Source organism: Brachycentrus maculatus, unplaced genomic scaffold (assembly GCF_059751285.1).
Source record: "Brachycentrus maculatus isolate JH-2025_06_01 unplaced genomic scaffold, ASM5975128v1 h1tg000247l, whole genome shotgun sequence".
Lineage (NCBI taxonomy): Eukaryota > Metazoa > Arthropoda > Insecta > Trichoptera > Brachycentridae > Brachycentrus > Brachycentrus maculatus.
Window position 1 is genome coordinate 578,903 of NW_028280998.1, and position 15,318 is coordinate 594,220.

At 38.1% G+C, this 15,318-nt stretch overlaps 1 protein-coding gene across 2 annotated transcripts; it reads left to right on the forward strand.

Moving 5' to 3' along the window:
• The first annotated feature begins 1,511 nt into the window (after positions 1-1,511).
• Positions 1,512-14,891, forward strand: LOC148306170 (U4/U6.U5 tri-snRNP-associated protein 1). Of its 2 annotated transcripts, none has more exons than XM_088265507.1 (12): positions 1,512-1,899; positions 6,176-6,325; positions 6,873-7,005; positions 8,032-8,146; positions 8,830-9,075; positions 10,410-10,607; positions 11,577-11,696; positions 11,769-11,850; positions 12,459-12,610; positions 13,157-13,324; positions 13,989-14,097; positions 14,322-14,891. In XM_088265507.1, the coding sequence occupies exons 1-12, from the start codon at positions 1,746-1,748 to the stop codon at positions 14,843-14,845; spliced, it is 2,151 nt and encodes a 716-aa protein (XP_088121633.1). In that variant the 5' UTR covers positions 1,512-1,745; the 3' UTR covers positions 14,846-14,891. The 2 variants fall into 2 exon arrangements, with proteins under 2 accessions (XP_088121633.1, XP_088121634.1); XM_088265508.1 differs by lacking the exon at positions 1,512-1,899 and adding an exon at positions 2,056-2,099.
• Positions 14,892-15,318: the final 427 nt, after the last annotated feature.

Below are 15,318 nucleotides of genomic sequence, written 5' to 3' on the forward strand. Positions count from 1 at the left end.
ATCTTCCTTTATTCGACCTCGCGTCTTTGTTCAGTGCTTGTTACTGGCAACTATTTAAATATTTTTTAGGGGATAATAGGGCAAGTGTCCCCAGAGTAACGTGCATATTTCTATTGCAAGCCTTTTACCACGATTTTGGAAAAGAAATTGTCATCATTTGACTGTTTAAATACCAGTTTTTTAGTAAATTAAAGTTTCTTTGTAATTATCTAGAATAATATTTTATTTTATACAATTCACAAAACGAAAATAATAGAAAAGCGAAATGCATTTGTTCCATAAATTAAATAATTATAATAGTAATGATACCGTGACAACAAAGAATGAAAAAATAAAACACAGTAAGAACATTAAAAAATAGTGGATATTATCTATAAGTACAATAAACCGTAATGTTTGTTTTCACAATTTGCCATTCGGTACGGTAAAATTAGATATATTTTATTCATAATAATATAATAGATAGGTTTATGTTTGCACATATGTAGAACCTGGTATTAGTGATTTCCACCCGTTGGAAATGTAAATAAATCTTTGAGGTAGAATTTGTTGATAGTTGAGGTATTATTTTTTGCTGTTGACTCTGTCAAAAATTGGGCCCTTTTAATATGAAACGCTTACGGTAAAAAGAAATGCGAAAGCTTCCCACTGGACAAAAAAGTGTGTTTTGAGTTGTACGATTTACGTATGAAAAATGAGCTGTCAAGGAATGAAAGTAAGTCAAAGGTTATGTATGATATTTGAATAAGAGAAAGATGTAACAGGATGAAAGATTGACGTACACGATGAATGCCTAGAGCCAGTGGATTTTTTTTTATATTCAAAGGTGATGATGAAAGATAGATGTAACAGAATGAATGAAAGATAGATGTAACAGAATGAAAGATTAACGTGTATGATGAACATCTACAGCCAGTCCAAGAATTTTTATATCTAGGAAGTATATTCTCAAGGGATGGAAAAGTTAGTAAAGATATTGAAAGAAGGGTCCACCCTTCATTTTTATTGCATCCGTGCAGGGAATATAATAAATGATGCTTAGAATAGAGTAGTTGCAAATAACGATAACAAACGTCTATGGAAGCTAAACTAACAGCATGACAGTATTAAAAATGAAGATATTTAATAAAACTAATCCCACTAACAGGAATACTAACACTTGAAAGCCAAATTTAAAAAGTGTAAATAACAAATAATTCGACACTGGCTACAACATTCGAGAAAGCTGAAAAGCCATTACAAAGAAGAAGAAGAAAGGAATGTTAAGTTAAAAAAACGTCTACACAACCGGAGGGGATGTACGACTAGATTTATGGGTGTGAAGAAAGCTAGGAGTGTGTATCAGAACTGACGAGCGTGGCACTCCATGCTCTCTGCCTACCCAAAAGAAACTGCATAATGGTAATAGTATATGTACCTATATTGTGGTTTAGTTATTAGGTAGGTACCATAAAAGAACTGCTTTTTTTTCGTTAATGGCATATCACATTCCGACTTCCGTCATCCATTTTACTTTTGTCGTGTTTTTCGCGTGGAACGTGTCGATAATATATAGATTAGTTAGTCTTTGGTCAATAATTCATAAAACAATGAAATAACTTACATTTTATAATCCTAAATAAATATAGCAATCCACGTGTACGCTTGCTCTAAAATATGATTTATTTTGTCATCCGTTAAAAAAATATTGAACTTCGATTTGTATACGCGTGTCCACGCTAAGTCAGTTTACGTAAAACAGTACAATGGGGTCGTCAAAAAAGCATAAGAAGGAGTCTAAAAAGCGTAAATACAGAAGCAGGTCTCGATCGCCTATATCGCCCGAATCAGAGTCGAGAGAGAAAGAACGCCGCCACCACAAAAAGCACAAGGAAAGAAAGCGAGACAGATCACCCGATGGTATTTTCATTTCTTAATTTTTACTATATTCTTTGTCTGACTTCGAGTAATCTCGGCGAAAAAAATATTTCGGGTAAATTGTCCACTAGTCCCCGATATTGCTTGAAGTCGGGCGATTAAATGATTCCCTTAATATCGATGTCTGCTCCTATTTCAGGAAGATGAAGATGCAGCCGGATGGATGTGCTCGAATAACTGAGGTTAGTTTCTTGGATTATACTTGCGACGTTACGGTCACTGCTCGTGAAACTCGAAATATGGGAAAAGATGTTTCTCCCCTTTCAAAATACTTAGAAGATCATACTTGATACATTTTTTAAATATTCTAAAGTCGAGGCTTTTGATTTGATTGAATCTTTACATAAAATTTAAAAAAAAACGCCCAGAAGTAAACTTAAAACCGCTTTCTGGCTTATAATACCATATGTTAATAACACTAATGTGTTTGAAATGTTGGCTAAGAGTAAGGACACATGGCACAATAACCTAAAAAAGTTTCCGACTTGTCTGTGCGTTAGTCGGCCAAGTGCCCGATTAGTCAACTTAGCTGACTAATGTCAACTAGTCTGTGCATCTTCAGTTATAATTGAACTGTTTTAAAATGACACAAGTATGTTATTGCTGTGATAATTTGAAGTATAATTACAAAGATAACTGATTACAAGTAGAGTTGACCCACATGGCTTATCTCTCATTATACTCACTCAGTCCTGTTTCGGTTAGATTGATAATAGTATAATTAGACTATTTGCTTCATCCAAATATCTTGTGTAATGGTCAGCATGCTTGCCTACCGTTCTGGAGGTCCCGGGTTCGATTCCCAGGGGGGTTTAATAAATATAAGTGATTTTTTCACTCTAATATTTATTCAATATTACACTGGACTGGTACCTGAAGTGGAGGGCTGATCACCTTTCCTTCATGTGTAATCGATCGAGATAATACTGCGTTTATATGAAGCAGTGCCCTATGCACCATTGGGGTGCGGTAAGGGATTTATTATTATTTAAATATCTTGAATGAAAGCAAATATCGTGGCTTCGCAACATTCGAGGGAGGCGGCGCATTCTTCAAGGGAGCGCTCTCCAACGTCATACCGAGCGGAGTATTATATTTATGATTTTGTCGTAGCGTTATGTAATGTTTCAGGCGGTTAGGTGTGGATAAATCGAGGGTAGAATTTTCCGCTCTTATTGGAGCCACTTACGAGATAATAAACAGTTTGTTATGTCTGAAAAGTATATTTCTATAGTGAGCATTTTATTTCCTCTTTTTTCTTACGATTTATTTTTGTATTAATTTTTTTCGCACATAGTTTGGTAATTTTATTTTAAACTAAGACTATTTTTATTGACTTCTGTGACTTGTGATCTACATAATTAAATATATTGTAGTCGTACAGGAGAAAGTGACCAACTACCAAAACGTAAAATGTTCAGGAGGGCCATTTAAGTCACTTGTTCGGTAAAAAATAAACACCAATGCAGTTAGTCATTTTGAACAAGTCAATATATTATACTTCCAAGTTTAAAATTCTTCGGGATTTTTTCAGGGCAATATTAAGCTAGTAAGATATCAAATAGTCAATGATCACGTTTTTGTAAAACAATGCACTTGGTCACTTTCTCCTGTATGACTACGACATGTAGAATTATTTTTTAAAAATGTCTTTGAATGTATGCGAGAATCAATATTTATCATAATCATTTACCAATAAATGCCCTAAAATTTGCCACTGGACCGGGATGAGAGAAGTGGAAGAGTTGTTTGACATATCTGATTGTGCCAAGTTTTCCTCGGTTTTCCTCAGCTTCTTCCTGATACTATGTGGCACATTTTATAAAATAAAACTCAAACATTGTTTTTTAACCACCTTTATCTTTTAAACTTTTTTCCAATTAGTTTTGACAAGCACCCCGTCATCTTGAGGGATGAATATGTACATATCCATCTCTGAATATGGTAAGTTATGTGTGAAAACTGGTTGGAAAAAGATACCAAAAATAAAAGTGGTCAAAAACAATACATCAGTTTTATTTTATAAAGTTATATATTGAAATTTATTGTTTGTTTTATATGCACTCAATTTCGCTACGAGTCTAGAATTTCAACATAATAAATTAACTGGGTCAGTGAGGTGCTCTTATATTTATCAAAACAGATGCTATTGATAGTGATCAATCGTAGGAATTAAACATTTTGAGGGTATTATGGATACTATTGTCCTGTGAGAGTTATGCGGCTGGTGTTATAAAATAGAGATATGTTTTAGTATTTCTAATAGCACACTTGCCTAGAGAATTGCCAGCACAAGGTCACCTGGCATCTTGCAATGGTGTACAGGTATTACCCAGTGGTGGAACAACTTTATTATTTATTATTATCATATGCATTTTTCCGGTGGCATCCCCCCGCTGAGCAATATTTTTTTACATTTTATAATACTTGTTTAGAGAATTAATGTCCTTTGCACAGGAGCACACATACGCAGTAATGACACATTGTAAATTAAAAACAGAATGGTTTATTGTTTATTTGTCCACTGTGAGTCATGCAATCATAATTATATGGCCGTAAGATACCACTTTCTACCCACCTCTGTCATAATAAATAAATAGTAATAATAATATTTTGGAAAATTGATATAGTTCCATTTTTGTAAAATACTACCTCAAGGGCGCTTCACTGTGATTTAATTGGGGAGAAGGAGATTTTGGAAATGATTAGAATTTTTAGTTTTTTTTTTCCTAAAGATCATCTCACTCTCAAGGCGTTTGTCCACTACACGGGATTTCACCGTCTGGCAGTCCGGTTTTGAAAAATGAAAACGACTACGACAGTTTAGCGTGCTTGAATTAACGCGCAACATGTTCACACACCGATCAAGAGTACCGATCCGAAGAAATATGAACAAAAGCACAAGTCAATCATCGTTTTAAAACGCTAATGACGTGTGGACGGAAAAATCTGTGTAAATCTGGGTAGTGGACAACCGCCCTCACTGTTTCTAACTACTGATGGAAGAGCATTCCACATGTATAGTGTGTATATTAAAGATTGTGATTTTATATTTCGACATTTCTTCAAACAGTAAATTCAATTCAATTAAGAGGAATATAAATTTAAAATCTTAATTTACTTCTAAAATGATTTTCAGTACTACATTAAACATAAAGTGGGTTATAGAAATAGTGGTATTTACTTTACTTTAAGTAAAACATTAATTAAAAATATGGTGGGTCACCTGGGAACATGATAATTGCTTGTTTGAAAATATGTTTATTTAGTATTTTAGTATAATGAATAAGCCAACACCATGTTGAACCACAACACCAAGTTGTGGTGCATCATGCCACATACAAGCAAATAGATATGTGAGAGCAGGGTGGCACAGGTGGCCTCCTAATGAAATGTATCATCGCATGATGAATCAAAATTGTAAATCACCCCCTCCTCCCTGTATGTGCATCTTCAGATTTAAACCATTAGTTACGTCAACTAAATAGGGTGGGTCGTATCGAAACATAACTATCACACTTTTAGGTTACCCCTGAACTAACACCTCCGTAGTGTAATGGTCAGCACGCTTGGCTACCGTACTGGAGGTCCCGGGTTCGTTTCTCAGGGGGGAGTCAAATAAATATAAGCGATTTTTTCACGTTAATATTTATTCAATACTACCATGGACTGGTACCTGAAGCAGAGGGCTGATCACCTTTCCTTCATGTGTTAACGAGCAAGATAACACTGCGTTCATAAAATGCAGTGCCCTATGCATCATCGGGTGCGGATGAGGGTTGGAAGAAACAAACACTCCTTAATCATTCATCGTTCACTTTGTGTAATACCACTTTTAAAACACTACTTCATGTTTACCGGTTTCATCGTCAGGTCAAATGTAGACCAAAGTGAAATCGTTATGGTCTACACCAAAGTGAAATCGTTATGGTCTGCTATTAATATAAAACTAAAATTTGAAAGAGAGAGAAAGAAGATGAAGGAATCACAACGGGAATATTTTTTAACCCCTAAACTGTTTTCCGCATGTATGTTTCATTCTTCTTTTACCATATCCGCTCCCTATGTGTAGCATATGGAGTCCGCAAACTGTCTCCAAGTCTGGTCCGCGTCCCGGAGTTCAGACGAGAACTGCCCACAAATTGTGAGCAGTGGTTTTGTTTCATGGTCATGTTTCATACCATTCCTTTAAATGGCAGAACAAATATGATTGGATTTCTTGAAGAGACTTTGTTAACAGCCCCGCTTTCTGTTGCAGTTGAAGAAGTCCCGGTTGACTCGCACCTCATTCCGAGCGCGAGCACGGCCGCCAGTGGGGCGGGGGACAGCCTCAGCGTGGAGGAGAGCAACCGCCTGCGCGCCAAACTCGGCCTCAAGCCGCTGCAAGTCCACTCCGACACACCCAACGGTGAGTAGACATGCGCACATGAGACAGTGCGGGGCCGGTGTTCTTAATATGGGAACATGATCCTAGTGTTTCTAACGCAACACTGGCCCAAAGGAAAAGTCACCACATGGTCACCTGATAACTAAACATGTTTTACAGGTATTACCCAGTGGTGAAACAAAATTATAATGTATAATTTTTTCTTATATTATGAATTTAAGAAAAAAAATATTTAACCTGTCCAGGAGTATGACTGTACCACTGCAGCGAAATGCTTGAAAGAGTGTTTCCTTATCGTTTTGAAAATTGTTTCAATAAAAAAAAACTTTTTTTTATAAAAGAAAAAAAAGTTTCTATGTAAAAACATTTACTAAAAAATATTTTATGAAATTAATTATTTACTTTTTTATTCTTGAAAAAAATATCCCGTTTTCGTGAGACTGTTTTGTTGTGGAAACTCACTACTGAACAGGTTAATTTAATGCTCCATTTTTTTCCTCATTTTTTCAAATTTATTCTTTACAAAAATATGGCATTCCCGTAACACTTTGTTTTGTGTATTTGACAGATGATGGCAAGATCACGGATGACCTGGGAGAGTTCTACCACAAGCCGGCTGAGAATCTGGCCAAGAAGAAGGAGCAGGAGAAGATCATGAACAGGATCTCGGAGAGGAAACAGAAGAGACTGGTCGAATCCAAGTTAGTTTATCTTCTATTTATCAATATCTTACTGTCCTAGGTATGTGGGAGGATAACTGCCTTCATACATACACACTTTACTGCATAATTACTCCTGTAAGTGTCGGCATTTGAATACAACACACCATTTGCTTTACTACACTTACTTCAGCCTTCTTCTTTTGTCCAGTATTGAACAAAGGCCCCCCTCTTGGACTTTCACAGTTGTCTGTTGGACGCGACTCTCTTCCCATGCAGGTCCGCCACTTTCTTAATGTCTTCAGGACCATCTTAAATGTGTATTTGATTACGCATTTTTATCGATTGTTGCGCGGTATGATCGACAATCCTGAAATTATCCGGAACATTGGTCTGTATGTTCCCGATAGTTACCTAAGACAGCGTCGACATAAGTTGTTTTACATTCCTATACACAGGACCAACCTACCGATGGCTACGCCTGTAGGAGGTGATATGGCTATGTTGAACAATATCTCATTGGATATTGATCTGTTCCATGTGTCTGAAGGAGTTTTCCGAAGCGGGATTCTTCTACACCTTTAGCAATAGTTCTTGCATATATTTTATTTTAATGTATCCGATTTAATTTGTTTGTAGTTTGTAATGTATATATTAATTGAAATAAATAAATTGAAATATGATTAATTTTGTTAGGGTAAATGTCTCGAATCCATATGTGAGCACTAGGAGTACACATACATGTATACTCCTGTGCTCACAGTATACAGGAATGTATTCCACTTCAGATGGATGGGATGTTTGGGGATTTTGGACATTTGATAATTTTGGCTTAATGGCTTCCATATTATCCCTTCCCAGTTTGACAGTGTGACCCAAATAGACAGCTCAACTTCCTTGATTGTAATCGGTTGCGTTAGACTTGTGCTAGACATGACTTTTGTCTTAGTCATGTTCATATTTAACCTCACCTTACCGCATTCACTTTTGAGCAGCTGATGGTAGAAATTAAATATGTGCCAGGTACCTCCGACAATAGCTCCGTAGTAATTTATTTTGCGGATACAGATTACTGACGGTGCGCGGTCTGGGCGAGGAGGAGGATGAGAGAGAGGGGGGAGCGGCAGACTGGGTGAAGAGGAACAGGGAGGTGACGCGACAAAAGGAAGAGGCTGCCAAGAGGGTGCGTAAAACTATTTTTTTTACTACTACAATAAATATTAAAGTAATTCATAATTCAATTAAAACATCTGAATTGAATTAAGTAATCTGAATTGAAGTAACATGAATTTTATAGTTGCAAATTTGAAAAAAATATGTATTAACTGATTACTATTTGACTATAAAAGAAATTCATCAAATTTGTTGGTCAACAAAAGAACAACTGAGAGTAAATGAATCGGGTAATTAAAATTAATTAAAGAATAACACAATTTTATTAGTAAAAAAAAAAAAACTAGAACGGGGCTTACTTAAACTTTGATATGTTACTTGAGCCCAGTACAAAAAAAAAATCTGTATTTGGTATCGACATGATTCATTGTTTCCCTGACAGGTGACACTTATTGTCACGATACTTCGAGTAACACATCAAAGTTCAAGTAGCCCCTTTCTACGGTACTCTTTTCTTCTTTATTACATTTTGAATTTCAGATGAAGTATGTTTTTATTATTTAGTTTTTTTTTTTTAATTCTAATTTTCTTTATCTATCTACTTTAGTTATCTAAATTTTCATCATCTGATATCGGATATCATTTCATATACTAGCATAAACCAAATGCATACAATTGAAAACCACATTTTTGATGGTTGATTTATTACAATGGCAAGTTATATTTTTCAGTTATCAATAATATATTTTGCAGGCGGCGATACTCGACGAGTTGGATGCGGAGTTTGGTGTGGGGGCCCTGGCGGCGGAGGAAGAGGCGAGCTCGCGCGGGGGCGCCTACCGCTCGGTGGACCTGCGCGGGCTGAAGGTGGCGCACGCCACCGACGCGCTGCCCGAGGGCCACACGCTCGTGCTCACGCTGGAGGACCGCGGCGTGCTGGACGAGGGGGACGACACCCTCGTCAACGTCAACCTGCAAGACCAGGAGCGCTACGACAAGGTGGGTGCCATTATTTATTTAAATTTCATGTACAGAACTAATGTGTAAAGGCAACTAGCCGTAACTCAAGTTGCGGCTGTTTGATGTAACACGGATCAAAGCATTCTTATAACTGGCATCTATCATATATAATCACAAATTTTGCTTTCTCTCTTTCTTTTACCGGGATATTCATTATCCAAATAGCTGCAAAATTGTATTAACTTGATACATGTTTTGCCAAAAAGCCTAATTTTATGTTAACTATAAATTCGTTTATCTCAAAACTACCGTTTTTAACTTGCGGCTATTTGCCTTTGCACATTAGAGAAAAGAAATAAGTACATTGGCAGGCTTATTGCTAAAAACCAATATCTTCCAACCAGCCTAAATCAGACTAGTGATATTGGTCAAAACGTTTGATACCATACATAGCTGTTTGCAATCAGAGGGTTGATAATACTTGAACATAAAAAAAAACATTAATTACAAATATATCATTGTATCCTGTTCTTCTGTTCGTGTCATGTCAGGTCCCCCCGGCGTCGGCTATCACTTGAGAGTAATTGTCCTTGTCTTAGGCAGCTCTAAAGCGCCTCTGATTCTTTGTTATTAGTATTTAATTTTGTTACAAGCTTGCAACATAGAGTATGACTGGCTTTGAAAAGTGGATCAGCTTTTGCCACAAATCAAAATTAACATAATTTTGATTAAAAATATTTGTATCCCCTTTCTCCCTTGCAGTTCGAGTGGGAACTGGAGGAACTGTAACAACATCCCGCCCACCCACCGAGCTCAGATTGACCGGTCCTTACAATGGTCACTCGGTAGAGTAAAATTTTACACGAGTATTACCCAGTGAGGATACAGGAGTCAGAACTTATGAATGTCTACCAATCTCCTTTGGCTTCCATAAAAAAATATTTTTCACTTGCGATATCAATTGAAATTCTCCTTTGACAAATATGGATTGTCTCTATAGTGTAGCGGTTAGTTGTCCTAAGGGTCCCGGATTTGAATCCCAGGTGGGCCAAAATGAATTTAAAAAATTTACCAAATTAAACACATTTTGGATGGGTGTTTTTTTTAGAATATTTCTAACCCATATCAGCACCCAATGGTGTATAGGGCACTGCATCAAATGTATGCAATGTTTATTCAATCTTTTATTATATGAAGGCAAGATCATCAGTCCTGCGCTTCAAGCTACATTCCAGGGTAATAATAAATAAATATTAGAGTTTAAAAAAAACACATTTATTTTCTCCCCCCCCCTGGAAATTGAACCCGGGTGCTGACCACTACACTATGGAGGTGGAAATATAAATTGTTAATATAGCAATTGTGTGTTTTAGAGCAATATGAACAAGAAACAGCCAAAGACGGGGTATGTCCCGTACGAGGGGGCGGACGACCCGACCCTGTACGGGCGGGAGCGGCCCACGGAGCTGCTCAGCAAGTACGACGAGGAGATCTACGGGGAGAAGAAGGCCGGCACCTTCACCATCGGGGACGACGATCAGAGGGAAATGGAGAACTTCAAGAAGATGATGGTACGTACTCGCCGGTCGGGTGTCTCCCACCTCGCAGGCTAGCGCTATACTATGCCATGGACGTCTTGTGTGTCCTTTGCCAAGCTCTGAGCCGAGAGTAAAAGCCCTCACTACGGTCACGCGACAGCCGAGTGCTGTACGAGTATTACCAAGTGAGAGAACACTCCACGATATAATTAAAATATAATGTCATTCATTGATTCGGCAGTCACTTTGTGATAAAATCTCTCTATTTTTAATTTAAGTTTTACTTAAAATACCACTATTTCATAAAATCTATTGTGACACGTGTTTCGATCCATTCCACATCATTCCACCCATTCCCGTATGTGAAGCTAATTCTAAATTTTATAGTTGTGTCCTTGGAACGTTGAAGGTTGAAGAGGGGTTAGAAGCTGTTTCTTATTTTTATTTATTTATTATTTGAAGAAGTAAAAGTGTTAATAATAAATTAATAAAAATAAGAAATAGCTCCTTCAATCTTCAACATCCCAAGGACCCAACTCTAAAATTTAGAATTAGCTTCACATATGGTGTTTGAAAATGATGCGGAATGCATCGAAAGATGTGATACAATAGATTTTAAGAAATAAAAAAAAAAATTATATATATATATATATATATATATATATATATATATATATATATATATATATAGTTTTTTTTTGTATTTCTTTTAATGACCCGGGGCGATGGTGGTCGTTCGGCAAGCATTGAGGGTGGGCTTCCAAAAATGTCGCTCAGAATGCCATTGTTTTACATATCTTTTTTCAATATCAACTTTATCTAAACTGTCTGTGCTGCATCTTATATCATCAAAGTCTCACAGAATGCACTGCCGAGTATGGATTAATTTATAATCTCTTAGAACATCAATTGATAACATATTGTTGTAATAATATTTTTGATTCTTCATATTGTTTACGTGCGAGTAAGTAGGGCTTAAATGTTTTGATTGGTGTTGTGCAGATCCGAGAGCGCCTTTCCACTAAACGTCTGGAGTCACTGCAGCTCCCGCCTCCCCGCCTCGCCTCCGAGTACTACACGGAAGAAGAACTCAAAGCCAAATTTAAGAAGACCAAGAAGAAGGTAATTTATTTTGTACTGAAAAATATGATATGTATTATAATTTAGTTGCTACAATTTTTATTTTTGTCACAGGGAAAAATGAGGAAAAAGATTAAGATCGATGATACGCAAGAAGACATCATAAAGGCGGGTGGCCTCATCACTGATGACACAGGTAACTACTTATCAAAATGTATCCTGTATTCGTGTTTATAATTAACCTTCCCCTCCCGGTGACATGTTTTTTTACTACAACTTGACTTTTAAATGAGAATATCAATATAAAATATAATAGATACGGGCTCAAAAAATTTTATTTGCCTCCATAATTTAATTATATATTACATAATAGTATTACAATATAAAGTTATTCATTTGCAGCGACGGAAATAAATAATTTGTGAAAAAATCACGGATAAAATCACCAATACACAAACCTTTCTCAGTGTGTGCTTTGTGTATACGTGCATTTCGTAACGTGTTTACTGCGCCAGTAGTGCACAGATCATCTTACGCAGAGGTCGTGTCGCTACGCTTGCTATTGCGGCTACTTGCGATGTACTTTTTTCACGTTTTCATATCTAACATTACAAAATTGTTACATTTCAACTTCAACTATGGTCAGTAAAAGCAACATTTAGGAATATTCAAGGTTTTTAAACCACATTTTCATATGGTGTACGAAATACATATCACCGTTGCGCGTGGAAGTTTTTTAGCACCATAAGGGAAAGATTAAAAGTGGTTCTTTTTATTTTTATTATTGAATTTGCATTATTGTAGAAGTGAAGACCGAAACCCTCTCCCGGCTGGGAGTGAAGAGCGAGGCGGGGGATGAAGATGACGAGGACGACCAGGATGATGAGTTGGAACAAGCGCTGGCGCGGACTCGCACGCAGGTGTTGGCTAATCGCCTGCGCCCCGCTCTACCCAAGGTGAGTTCTTGTCTACTCCGTGTTACTTACCTCGCCAGTGTTGTAATTCATTCACTTGTAATACAATTCATTTCAATTTATTCAATAAATATTTACATGTACATTAAGAACTAAAATTTAAAGGATATACATTAAAAAAAAAATTAGAAAGTAAGCAAGAACACTCTTGTTAAAGATGTAGAAGAATCCCGCTTCGGAATACCCCCTCGACGCATGGAACAAATCAATATCTGGCGTGATATTGTTTAGCATAGCGGTAGCTCTTCCCGCAGGCATAACCATCGGCAGGTTGGTCCTGTGCATAGGAATGTGAAACAAATCTATGCCGATGCTGTCTTATCTAACTATCGGGAACATACAGACCAATGCTCCGGATAATTTCAAGATTATCGATCATACCGCACAACAATCAATAAAAATGCGTAATCAGATACACATTCCTTTTAGTCTCTAAACTTTTTTAGCCAAGCATACCCTGGAGAAACTCGGTCGGGTAGAGCAAAGGATAATAATAACATTTATATTCAATATTATTGTCTCTGGCAGCTGGAAGAGCTGGTGGCGGCCGTGAAGCAGGAGGAGGAGGAGGAGCGGGAGGAAGAGGAGGGCGGGGGGATAGTGCTGGACAGCACGGCCGAGTTCTGCCGCACCCTCGGGGACATCCCCACCTACGGGCAGGCCGGCAACCGAGACGTGGGCGCCCAGGAGCTCATGGTGAGCTCTTTATTCATTACTCAACCTTGAACTTCGTTATCTCAATTTCTTTTTAATACAGTTGTCGAGTCATCACCGACCACATGTTATTTTTATTATCCAGTCACCCAAGTGAGCCATATCAGACAAACCACATCAGATTATATCCAATTAATGTGTTTTAACAATATTCAGGTAGTTTTACAAATTATTATTAATAATTCAGAGTGGGATACCCAACAGAATACCATTCAACAAGGTCAAAACGAGAGAGATTGTCCACTTGACAACTTACAATTGAACTAGGGTTTTTGGTGCCGACCGGTCCTCTAGACCTTGCATGTCAAACTCGTGGCCCGCGAGTATTTTTTTTGCAACCGGCGGATACCCGCGGTTTTTTTTTCATTTATTTTAATTCTTCATTGCAATAAAAAAAAATTGTACCGGAATATATAATATTCTTTAACAAAATCATTAAGTTGGATCTACTGTACCTCATGTGACTCTCTTTGATAATAAATGATTCACTTAAAGTTAGATAAAAATTCAAATGAGATTTTTTAGTTTTTTTATGTGCCCGTCGGCATACCCAAAATACCTTATACGGCCACTTGGTGCCTTTTGAGTTTGACACCTCTGCTCTAGACTACTGCTTTATAATCATCAAAATAATGTTTGTGCACAGGAGCTGGAGGAGGAGGGCGGTGAAGAGGAAAACACAGTAGAGGGACGAGGGGGAGCATGGAGCTGCGTAGACCCCGACATGGCGCACACATCAGTAGATGTCACCAGAGGTAAGCTTTATGAATGTCAAATAGAATTATAGTCTTATGAAACCCTGTTAGGATGTAAAAAAATAATATTTTATCTTTTTAAATTTTCATTGCGTATGCGAAGAAAAGAGCTGCTGAAACCCACAAAAACATACGCATGTCCTTGCACACATCTTATCTGGATGGAGATGCGACAGTAAGGCACCGTCTCACTTGAGCAATGTTTAAGATTTGAATTATTCCAGATGGAGGTGGAGCCCTAGAGGCAGAGCCGCGCCTGGACTCCGGCGTGGGAGGCGCGCTGCTGCTAGCGCTCAGCAAGGGCTACCTAGAACGCGGCGGGGACGCCCGTCCGGCGCCGCCCGCGCTGCCGCATCTCCAGGCCCACCACTATTCCATCGACGACAAGGCGCACGGGGACGACGACAAACTCAACCGGCGCGAGCGCGGCCACGCCGGCCCCACCAGCGAGTTCCGCGAGAAGGAGGGCTTCCGCCCGCACGTCAAACTGGACTATGTGGACGACGAGGGCCGCCCGCTCAAGCCCAAAGAGGCCTTCCGGTACCTGTCGCACAAGTTCCACGGCAAGGGGCCCGGCAAGAACAAACAGGAGAAGCGCATCAAGCAAGGCCAACAGGAGGGGCTCATGCGCAAGATGAACTCCACCGACACGCCGCTCGGCACGCTGGCTCTGCTGCAGGCGCGCCAGAAGGAAGTGCGCGCCCCCTACCTCGTGCTCTCAGGAGCCAAGCGGGGCGCTCCCCTTTAATTTATTATCTTTCTCCATTCTCTTACAAATACATACCTTATCACCACTACTTTCTTTTATTTCTTCCCTTTCTCCCCATCACAATTGTAAAATTATAAATTTAGGTATTTTGTAGCATTTGCATTTATCCAGTCGGTTCTGCATTAAGAACAGGGGTAAATTCAGGCTTCTTAACCCTCTAATTCAGGGGTTCCCAAAGTGTGCGCCGTGGCGCCCTAGTGCGCCGTAGAAAGTCAAGAGGGGCGCCGTGAGTCAATCCTCCATCATTATCCGAAACCACAAATATTCTCGGGTACCTAAAAAGCATCAATTAATATTTTGAGAGGTAGCATCATTCTACTCAACTACTATTATTGTACGTACCTATTTATTTTGACTATAATATATATATATAGATATATATATATATATATATATATATATATATATATATATAGATATATATATATATAGATATATATATATAGATATAT